This window comes from Acanthopagrus latus, chromosome 6, assembly GCF_904848185.1.
Source record: "Acanthopagrus latus isolate v.2019 chromosome 6, fAcaLat1.1, whole genome shotgun sequence".
In the NCBI taxonomy this organism is placed as follows: Eukaryota; Metazoa; Chordata; class Actinopteri; order Spariformes; family Sparidae; genus Acanthopagrus; species Acanthopagrus latus.
In genome coordinates this window covers 6,447,315-6,459,064 of record NC_051044.1, presented here as the reverse complement: position 1 = coordinate 6,459,064, position 11,750 = coordinate 6,447,315, and the positions used below count along the sequence as shown (strand labels likewise).

The 11,750-nt window shown below is 41.9% G+C and overlaps 1 protein-coding gene across 4 annotated transcripts in view; it reads right to left on the bottom strand.

The window, feature by feature from the left end:
- Window positions 1–1,322: 1,322 nt before the first annotated feature.
- Window positions 1,323–11,750, bottom strand: part of arhgef10la (Rho guanine nucleotide exchange factor (GEF) 10-like a) — a 123,270-nt gene continuing 112,842 nt past the window's right edge. For all 4 annotated transcript variants that reach the window (XM_037102037.1, XM_037102036.1, XM_037102038.1 and 1 more), the window contains 3 exons: window positions 11,248–11,419; window positions 7,166–7,288; window positions 1,323–6,636 (listed from right to left, as the gene is read on the bottom strand). In XM_037102037.1, coding sequence (XP_036957932.1) covers window positions 6,086–6,636; window positions 7,166–7,288; window positions 11,248–11,419 — 846 coding nt within the window. In that variant the 3' untranslated portion in view covers window positions 1,323–6,085. The remainder of the gene's footprint in view (window positions 6,637–7,165; window positions 7,289–11,247; window positions 11,420–11,750) is intronic.

The window sequence follows — 11,750 nt, the reverse complement described above, 5'->3', positions numbered from 1 at the left end:
GATATCAAAACTGTTCTATCAGGCTGTATATGTTTATTTCTGCTGTGAAATTGGGCATTTTAACAGGAGCTCTTATGGGGGTCTATCAGTTTTGGAGCCAAGTGGCCATTAAAGGAACAGCAGCAGGTACAAGTTACAGCATGACTGGCCAAAGTTGGGCCTTGTGGTTCGATTTGGCCTGACAGATGTTTTCTAGTGGGGATAAAAGAAAAATAAAAATTAAAAATTAAAAAGTACTTTGAAAAATGAAATCATGCCACAGTACTGGTTCACGAGAAATCAACACCAGTCGACATAATGCTTTCTTCTGTACTAGTTCACATGAGTAGACGTAGGTGAAGCCCTCTGAGAGCTGTTGCACTTATTCACACAGCCATCTGGCGGGACAGCGACAGACACACTGTCGAGCTGGTTAGGCATTTGTAGCTTTGAGTCCCGGAACTCCTTCTTCTGGATTGAAGGGCCAGACCGGGTGCTGCTCCAATCAAGATCTTCATGATGACAGGAAAGGAAACAGGCGGATACAATCCAGTGCATATTCTATTCATCATGAATATCAAGACCCTACAGGAAGGGTTAAACACATGAGGAGGATGTTGGCCTGCAGCTGTAAACATTACAACATGTGTTTGCATTTGGCCAGTCACCATTAGGTTTCAGTTTTGGCCCTCCAAATGAAGAAGATTGGGCATCCCTGTGTTAGAGCAACAGGATGTCAGCCTCCATTATCCCCCATCCTTAAAGCCTTTCTCTCAATCGGGCATCAATCTCACCACTCTAGGTGTGTTTCCATCTAATTGTCATGTGAATATGCTAATGGTGACCCAGCTTGTGTGGCTTAATGTGGCGCAACGGTGCCTTTAATTAACCAGAGGAGACAGTGACACAGGACGTCACGACACTGGAGTCCAATCTTTTTACAATTCAAAAATTAAGTTTAGGCTGCAGTTTCCTAGGGGCTGTCAGAAAAAGCTGAAACATCTACGTGTAATCAATTCTACCTACGGAATTACAGTCTACAACCAAACAAAGAGATCGTGTTGTGTCTCAGCAGTCACTTTCAGCAGATGCTGAGGGAAGCTTATTGTAATTTGAATATACAAACAGCAAAAAAGAAGTGAGACCTTAATCCAAATGATACATCAAAGACTGGATTTTGTATTGCTGAGTCATACTGAAGCACAAAGTGTGAGATCATTAGCATAGCAATGCTGCAGATGTACAGTGCAGCTCTAAAACCCAGACTACTGTACCTTGACTACATCAGCAGCCATCATCATAATTCTAAATCGGGCATCAGTAAAAAAAGATCAAACTCAAACTCATGTTTAAAGATGTTTTTAATTTAGCATTCGCTTGTTAGACAATGTTTAGACATTTAACATTTAAGTATTGTACCAAAGGGAAATGAGCACTGCATTTCAGAATGCCTGCGACGGCATTATGCGTAATACTTTTGCTTAATGTATAATTCCAGTTTATCACTTTACTTTTGTAACCTTACTTTTGTAGGTTTGGCCATCATTTCTGTCAGTTGTCCTTTTTTTATTCACCAAAGCAATCGCTGAGATAAGGGAACACGACAATGTTGTTATATCAAATCTGATTAGTCAAGACACGAGCGATCAGATGATCAAGTAGGTTGTAAACAAGTTGGAGTTGGTAAAACTAAAGGTCACTGAATGGATTATGTCAGTGATAATGCCTCTTTGCACAGGACAACTGCTTGTGCATGGTGACTGCAGTCTGAAGTTGAGATTGGAAGTTGGTCTGTAAACTGTGACATATGATTTCAACAATTTTCACAATATGTCTTTATGTGCTCCTGACATGTAAAGATGTTGTTTATAACCTATATGATCATGTGACTGTGTTTTTTTCATCTCACCAGACTTCTTTTGAGTAACATCACCATGTTCCCAGATCTCTTATGTTAACTTGTGGTTTCCTAGAAACAATCAGACCGATCACAACTATTTTGCTAATATGGAGAATTCTTGATAGACTTACTTTTGTACCGTCAATGGTTTGATACAATCAGAGCCATTAAAAAGAGAGTCGCAACAATGGAAGGCCAAAATGCTAAGAAAGATCTCAGATAGATCCAGGAATATTTGGCAGGCAATTTGAATACATAAATATACAAAGACAGAACAGCCATTTTTTTGGTTATGAGTGGCATAAATGCTTTTCTGCTGAAACTCTATTGCACTGTTGGAATTAGCAGCTCACTTCTTACAACTATTGAAAGGACATAAACTCGCGTCATGAGGGCATTGGATAAGATGGTTGATGGGGTTCGAGCACGAGTAAGTAGCTCAAGCTAGTAAACTATCACTTATCTCACCTGAGCAACCAAACGGAACCTGTTTCTGAACATCTTTTAGGCAAGAAACGAGCAACAGAATAAGCAACTGATTCATATTAGAGCTACGAGGCCAAATTCAACAATTAGTTCCAATTTCGTAAGGCGACATTGGTAAAAACTACAGTGTGCTGGCTTAATGAGTTACCCTGTTAGCTGGTGACTTTTGTTCGAATGCATTAGTCATTACCCTGGAAAGAAGGTAGTTTGTTAATTGTCGGGGTGTAAAGAAAGCACCAGGCTGCGATTCACGCTACTCTTGTATTACCGTTAGTATTAGCTAGCTAGCCATTCAGTGTGAGATAACAAGCTAATGTGTCATGTGTGCTTTAACCTCTGCATGTTCTGCTGTCATGTTAACCATTTCAGCGCTATTTCACAGCTTATGTAGCTCTGTTTGGTTATTTATGGGTCTATCCAAAGTAGTGGTGAAGGGCTAACTTACGGCTAGCAGTATTTGTAGGCTAACCAAGAAGGTTCCCTTGAAAAAAAGCCAATAGGATTTTCCAATTGGATTTTGGATTATTGTCTAAAATAAGTCCTGTGGCAAACACGAGCAAGACCAGATGTAAAAAAACAAAACAAAACAAAAAAACAATGTTGGGCTATAACACCTCTACATGACTACAACATCACCACCACTACACATCTTACTACACTATACTATTCACACTTTACTGTAAACTGACCAAGCTACACGTTTTTTAAAGTTAGAGTTGAATAGTTTGTATAAAAGACTAATGAGTAATGAGATTACATTTTCACCATGATGATGACTAATGTCCCCAACATTAGTGTAAGCTGATGTATTTTATGTCTTAAAAAAACAAAACAAAACAAAACAAAATACTGACTTCAAGGCAAGGGAATCAGAAGTGCAAAAAATGCTAAATTATCTCCGGGTTTTATGACTCGTCTCTATCCAGAGGGCATTTTGGTCCACGCGTGTTGATAATGCCCTTGGAAATCATAAATGAAATGAGAGGTTGACAGACTAATTTACATTTGCGAGTTGGTTCAGAAAAACAACGGCCAAACCTAAAAATTAAGATCAAACCAGTAATTCACCAGACTTACCCTTAAACACCACAGGAAAATAAATTGTGCCTCATACAGTCTCATCAAAAACATCAACACTGTTGCAGAGTCCTCTTTACAAAAGGGAATACAGGTTTAATTAGTACAGTAACAGTTCTAATTAGTAGTACAGTACGTTCATTCAAGAGTATTAATATTCAGTGCATGTATAGCTCCTGTACACATGTTGTGTAAGCAAATGAAATGTGTGAGTCAATATCATCACCATCAAAGGTCGCTATACTTTGGAGATTAAATCTCAGTTGTTAGGAGACAACAGTTTTTGCAAAACAGTTCAGCGGTGCCAACTCTACGGCAGCTTTTGTGAAGGAATCATGTTTATTTCATCAGGCTGCTCAAGCAGGAAAACACACTCATCCTCCGGTTGAGGTTGAACGAACAGCCTCTGTAGTGACCATTATGGCGTTGTGGCTGCAGCAGCATTGCGTCTCACATGAATTAGAGTATACGTTTCTGACATGACATTGAGATTTACATTTAGATGACAGCATCAGAGGACAGTTTACGTCGTCGTATTTTTTATTTTTTTTTAACTGATTCCGTCTGAAAGCAGGATGTTTAAAATGCATCTGAATTGCTTTTGTGAGGAGGAGAAGAAAGGGGGAAAATAAACCGCAATGTGCCTCAAGGAAATACGAAACATGAACTGTACGCTTCGTCCGTGATGAATGGATAAGACGAGGAGCCACGTGTGCTGGAAAGGCTGAGTGGAAATACTGGTGGAGAAAAAAACGATAAACTGTTACCTTCACCGTCACTTGGTTCCTTCAAAATCCACAAAACTGTGTTGATAGTGGCCTCAACCTTTGTCGACACACTCTGACAAATGTGCACTGTCAAGTATACACGTCTTAATTTTTCTGCAAAATAGCTGCCCGTGTCAATACTCCGCATTTACAAGCCCGCCAATGCCACTTTAACTTTGAAGTCATGAAGCAAAAGAACACCACAATATCACACAGGCAGTACCACTGAGTGCTCCTCATGTCAGCTCGCTGTTGTTGAATACAAGCGGTTTACTTCCGAAAATCTATTTTTTATTTTTTTTACAAGTGAATAAAAGAGAACAGCTTGTACACATCCTGTTGACAATGCTCTTTTTTTTTTTTTCATTCAATGCGGTTAAAAGGATTTCATCATCCCTATCAGGTTAAAAACGGGCCGACTGATCTGAAGACATGATAACCACCAGAAACTGAGATGTGAGGGTTTCCACCCAGCGTGGATGTCTGCTTGTTGACACGTAGCCTGATCATAAAATATTAACGCTAGCGGTGAAGTCACAATATTGAGCAGATGTTAGCATGAGAACTAGAAGAGAGGGGGCGAGGTTTACATGACTTAGTGTTCCTGGCTAATACAACAGATAATATATATCAGTGTCTGGTAATTGTAATACAGGCTCATGCTACACATTGTAAACACTGTTTTAATAAGATTTGAATTGTATATTATTGAAAGGTAATAACAGTTGTCTGTGTTAGGCAGGTTCCCCCTCTGATGAGACGTACCTGACAGCAGTTTGAGATGCCACAGCGCTTTTTTATTTCATCATTCGCCTACAGAGTTTAGCTTTTGATGTGTAACTTAGTTACTGCTCACCCTGCATGCACATTTGTTTTTTATCTAGCTGGTAGCTGAAAGTTGATAATGAAATAGACACCTGGCATTTACAGCGCTTGGGCGTGATAATACTTTCAAATGTGGCACCGAGAAGTTCCGCCTCCTCGAATAAACCTGTAATAATTATAGGATTCCTACAGTGCAAATATAGATTGTGTAATGTAGCACGATAACATCTTTCTTTTTTTTTTGTTTTTTTTCCCAGACAGTCTGTGCGAACATGACCCTCCTCAACAAAGGCATGCTGAGCTCTGGGAAGCGACTCCTGTTTGTTTTTGTTTTTTCCTGGAACCAAAAAAAAAAAAAAATTGGTTTTGCAACAGCTGCAGCAAAACAGGAAAAAAATGAAGTTCTCCCTCTTTTAACGAGAGCATGGATTCAATTTTTAGACACAATAGAAGGTAAGGTACATTCACATTGTAAGGGATGACAGAAAAGCTGGCGGAGCTAATAAAGTGATGCTAATGTGCTTTGTGATGCGGTGGAAGTCCCCGGCTTTGAGCTCTAAACAGATGGGATCTTTCCCACAGGATCAGATAAAAGATGTCCATCTCGAACGCTGCAGAGCATGGCAGATTCAACAAAAGCTGCCTCTTAAAGGCGTGCTGTCCATGGGTGCTCACACAGAAGTTCCTCGCAGAAAATAAACGTAGCAGAGTGCACGCAGCAGCGATGAGGTTAAATTGAGGCATATCAATCTTAACTAAGGCAGTAAGAGGAACCAGTTCAAAACAATCACATGGAACTAATCTGTGGCAGTCGATGCCACTGCGGGGAAGATGATGATGCACAATCCTGAACATTCAAAGCAACCAATGGGATGACAGTACCTCGAATAAACAGCGTGTCTTAGCCTCCTCATTCCACAGGCTAAATCATAAGCTCTGTAACACCCGCTCATCAGATATTTAAATGCCTTGGATTTATGGAACAAGTGGTTTGAGGCTAAGATGGGGAGACATCTATAAATACACACCACCTTGCTGTATATTTTCCATGTTACACTGTGAGCGGGAGCTGCCATACCATTAGAATATTCTCTAAACCCTCCCCACTTGTCCTCGTACCTACTGCTGCTCCCTCCTTCAGTCTACGGAAGCCCTTGCCTCCAGAGATAACCGCTGCAGAGATCACCCTGTCCCTGCGTCCCCCGTCCCTCTCACAAGGACGTCCCCGAACCCACATTTCTGGGTCATCGCTCAGCTCATAGATAGATCCATCTTCCACACTGTGCTCCAAAGACTCCAGGGAGGAGTCCGACGCCTCGTCGGCCAGTGCCGTTAACGGCCGTCCAGGCAGTCCTGACGTGGAGCGCAGCTTGTACTGCAGCAGGACGCCGCGTCCTTTGCCTCTGCCCTCGCTGTGGTAGGAGCTGGACTGTTGCAGGGATTCCTGAGAGGAGGTGTCGCTGCGGTCCTCGCCTCCACAGGCCGAGTCTGGGCCGTCCACGACGGAATCCCTCTTCAGCAGGTCAGGAGACAGAGTACTGGTGGTGGCTACCAGGAAGTCCACAGGCCCACAGTGTGCATTTAGAGACACCATTCCCTTTCCTGCAGGAGAAAGGCAGACGCAATGTTTAAATGTCATCCAGAGAGACGATAAACACTGCTCCTACACTGGGCTGTATGTGTATGTCAAACAGTATACTATATTAACTATATTCATTTAACAAACTTCTGCTGCTTAACCAGTCATACTCGCGACTGTAGTTTGTTTTGTTGGCACGTAGTATTAAATAAACTGTTTTCGAATAAGATGGTCATACAGTGCAAGTGGGAATTTGGCATAATTACCAAAATACTTCCAGGCAGATTTTAAATCCCCCTGCATTTATACATACATACATACATTTATATATATATATATATATATATAAATATAAATGGAGATATATATGATTTGTGTTTTTCCTTCCTGTTATATCCAGGATGATTTCCACAGCAAGAAAAATGTGGAGTGTGACCTCAATAATGGGCAGTGCAGAGTAATTTTCTAACATCAGAAAAAACCTCTCTGCTTCTCTTTTGACCTCTCGAGAGGCTGCTCAATCACAGTCCGCCGCCTCCCTCTGATCCATACCTGTTATTTTGGGGATGCCCTCCAGTTTGGGGACTGGAAGAGTGATAATTAAGCCTTGGGCTGTGCCCACCCATAACAGTCCCTGGCAAATCAGGAGACTCGTGACTCGTATGCTCTTCTGACCTGCAATATAGAAAACATTGTCAGACAACTGAATTGAGTTTTCTTAGCCATCTACAGAAAGACAGATAGCTTGAAACGATAACAGATTATGGGGCCATTTGGAAGAATAGTAGATAACTCTGTGTTAACAAAATGGTAGCGGCTGGCTGGTCTGTCTCTCAGACAGTAAATTATGAATCTCCATCGATTTTATTATTACCAGAGGTTTTTTTCCAAAATGGCTGCACAAAGTAAAAAAATAAAATAAAATAAAAGAATAAACTTTCATTGTTGGTTATCAGTGTTAGCTTGAGGTAAGGTTTAAGCTCTGTGATCAATCTGTATTTGACAAGCTTAACACATGCACAGCACAGCCACCTAGGGCTCTGGGTTACATAAGATTAAGAGAAATTGGATTTGTCTACTTGCATCTGACCCAGATGAAAGAAAAACTCTCATAAAAGCACAAAGTAGGAAACAAGACTGTGAGCTTGATATCAAACATCTCTGTTTGAGATCTGAGTGGGTTTGAAATATTGAGCATCAAAGTTTTCACCTCCTGCTCTACAGAAAGCAACGCTGATATGCGGGGACGTTGTCTTTTATTGGTAAAAAGACAAACATCCTAAAAGGTACTTTAAGTGCAGACTCCATAATCCTTACAAATAAGCAAGGCCATGCTCAGTGTGCACCCACAGAGACGGTTCAATCACAGGCTTGTGTGGGCATGTAAAGGCTCTTTCTGATTTCCAGACCCTTCTGTTATTTTTACTTCAACCGTTACAGCAGAGCAAAGTGCAGCCCTGTGTTCTAGTTTAGTGTCCTACGTGAACACTATATATCAATGGGGAATTTCAGGAGATTCCAAAATATCCAGATATAGCTTTTTATTGTAACATAGCTTCTACCTCACAATATTACTTTAGGGCTAATGTCACTCAGCCCTGCATTAGAACATCGGTCAGTCTATTATCATCTTTCAGATAAAGCACTGCTGTATGTGGCTGGAAGCAGCAGAGGCTTTGACACTGACTTGTTATTTACACAATAGACTGTGCATTTGAAGTCAGATATATTACTTACACAGTCATATTACCATATTTTGATATATCTCATATTCAAAAAATATCAAATTTACTAAAAAACGTTGACCTGCTGGTTTGAATAACACGCAGACGAAAGCAACGCTGCGTTCACTGGCTCGCCTGTAGCTAATCAGATCTGATGAGATGTAGCGAGCTGGTTTGGATCTTTATTGCTGTTCCCTGTTCTACGGTGTGTTGATAACCTCGAGGGTGACATTAAGGAGCAATTTTCTCTGCATAAAGGTAACTTTTTTACGTACAGTAATGGAACATGATGCAAGAGTCAACATATGTTTCCAGTTTTGAGGTTTTTCATTGCAGAGCTGTTCCTGTAGCACCGCACCAGAGAAGGAATAATTGCATGCTCTTATTATACATGCGCACCCTTTGTTTCCACTTAACAAAGGGGTGAAGAACATTGTTTGTTGTGGATTTATTTTTGCATTTTCCTTCTGTGGTCCCTCAGCTCTTGGCTCCCATTGTGGCCTAGTTATCTATGGAACAATTTACCATAATATCCATGGCAATGATAATTGAATTACACCAGCACCAGCACCGATTTACATGTGTAGCTGTATTTACGTGTTTGTTCTGTGTCGTGCTCAGAAGATTTGCCCGAGTAGCCCGATGGTGCCATTGATTAGTTCTTTTTTTTTGTTTGTTTGTTTGTTTTTTTATTGCGCGGAGGTGAATCATCCCATGTAAGAAAAATGCCGCGGCGCATAGATGAGGAAACTGAGCAAACAGAGAGCAAGCAGCCTGTAGGCGGAGACCTTGGAGGGCCACAGCAGTGAGTTAGGCTCCGGCAAAAAAAAAAAAAAAGGCCTTTATCTGGAAACTGTCTGCCACCTGCTTACATTGCCTCAGAGTCTATTTGTACTTTGGTTAGAGAGCCTAAGTGAAAGAGAGAGACACTCCTGAACACCCACTCGCAGGCTACCATGAAACCTGAAGTCAGCTGCGAGATGCTGGCCCAGGAATTGTCTTTAAGAACAGTGATAAAGGGGGATAATGACAAAGGCACTCGAGATTAAGAAGGTATAGCTTAACCTCGAGCAATCTCGCATCTCCGATTTTTGCAGCAATGCACACACGCTGCAGTGGGAAGTGGGTTTATTGCGGGGAGCCGGTATTTGCCTTAAAAAAAGGAGATGTCTCCAAAGATAAATGTTTCCCCGCGATATGTCACTGAGGACTTTATTTTGGTATATTGTTTTTTCACCCCAAGGATAGAACTATTAAAGGCATTAGTGGAGAAGAGATCAGCAGTTTCCTCTGCCTGAGAAACTTCTCTGTTGTTTACCGCAACTGGAATTCCCTGTTGAGTATAAATCACATTAAGGGGAAAGGATTAGGGGGTATATCATTACTGCATGTCCTAGCATAAGTCAAGGAGAAACCTAGGGGAGCAGAGACCCCATTGATGGAGAGGAACTATAAGCATTTCATGTGCAGTATCTTTGGTTGTAGAGCGTCTGGGGAATCCTCTTTTCTCTTGTGAGCTCAACAAATCACAACTTAAGTCAAAGATCCTCTTCCTTCCGTGGACCCTGAAGACATGAGCCGATCAACTCTGTTTCTTTTCACCCTCTAACTTCCCCCAGGGCCGCGCCTCGAGGCTGCCGCGCTCCATCGAATGTGCTGCATATTTCAAGCGGAAGCACCGGCGCTGGGTGAAAATGACCTCTGGGTCACCGGATTCCCCCCCGATACAATGGCCATAGGAGCCTGTTCCCATTAAATCCTACTCTGAAACAAGAAAAAAAGGACCTTTGATCGAAGAAAAAAGTTTGGTTTCTGAAACATATTTTGTGCTTTTATTCCTCACTCTTTCTTTCTTTTTCCCTGTTTCTTTTTATCTCACAAGAGAAAACCTTTTTTTTTTATTGCTATTTGAATATTGCTCTAAATACATCAATCACAGGCTGGTGTGACTCAACGAACACTTTCCAAATCCAGATGGATTCATACCACTTGCAGAGCTCAAAATGATCTCCACATGTGCTGAATGAGCTAATGGCCCACATGTGACAGCCTGAACATGTTTGAGCCAAGCTGGCACTAAGTCACACAAACTGTGGATATCACCACGAGACAGCTTTAGGTATGCTTCATTGCTATCTAATTTGTTTACCATAGTTCTTCCCATAAAAAAATAAAAAATAAAAAGCGGAAAACACCCACACCGGCTGATAAATATTTCATCCATCATGAAAGAAGGCACACAGGAAGTAATGGGCTATCTGTGGCATCCTAAACGGACTGCAGCGAGGAGTGAAACGGGGGGTGAGAGGATTTTAAAGCAGAGCGGATGAGATGAAACACAGCGCGAGGGGGAGAAAGTGGGACAAGAACGAAGGAAAATATTAACTCAAAAGGGAGTAAAAGTGAGGAGGCAGGTGTAGAGGAAAAGAGGTAGAACGGGCGCGATGCCACGGGAAGCATGGACGCTTTGAGACAGACAAGAGCGTTTCCATGGGAACCCTTAGTATGAAAATCTTTAAGGCTGCCACTTTACAACTCCTCCTCAACGACTTTATTTCTTTCTTTTTTTTTCTTTTTTTTTTTTTTTTTATTAATCCCCATCTTTCAACCCATAGCTCCATTACGGCTTTGTGAAGGCCTGAGATGGGTACTTATTCAGGTCAGTCCCCGGAGATCAAGACCCAAGGAGCAACTTGAACAAGACAAGAATACCATTGTGGGGAGGAGAGCGCCGACGGTGTCAAACTGATGCCATCTCATTGCTCGAGCAGGAGAAAGACAGAAAATGGGACGAGTACAAATGGAATATCACAAAGCTAAACGGCTGTGTGTTCGTTGGTTTCAGTTCCTGCTCGACCTCTACATGCGGGGGTGAGGGTGCGTGGTGTGTGACGTGCGGTGAGGGCGTACCGGTGTTCAGCAGCGTCGAGCGTGTTGAGATGTTGATTTCCTGCAGGAGCTCCAGCGTTTCAGTATGGAAGAGACGAATGGACGAGCCCTCGGAGAACGCCATCCACACGCCTCCACCGGCGCGCGCCATGTGCGCCACGCTGACCATCGGGTCTGGATGGACTTCAAACTTCTGTAATGGGGACAATAATGGTACTGTTGTGAGTCAAGGCAACATGTGGAGAGAATGCAATCACCCACACCATCAGACAAAGCATATTATTTGTATTATATTCCATGATGGAAAGTTCCTACAACTGAAAGGTTAGATCTTCCTGGAATCTCAGTCTTTAAAACGAAATATTTTAGTGGGATTTTCCTCCATATAGTCTTCTAACACTGTGGCCTCAGTGCAACTGTTCTGGTCCTTCTCATTTAAACAGCAACATTTCAACCTGCTTTGATTCACCACAATGTAGTTAGCTATTGTTACGACTCATGTCATTTTCGTGTGATTGGCCTGT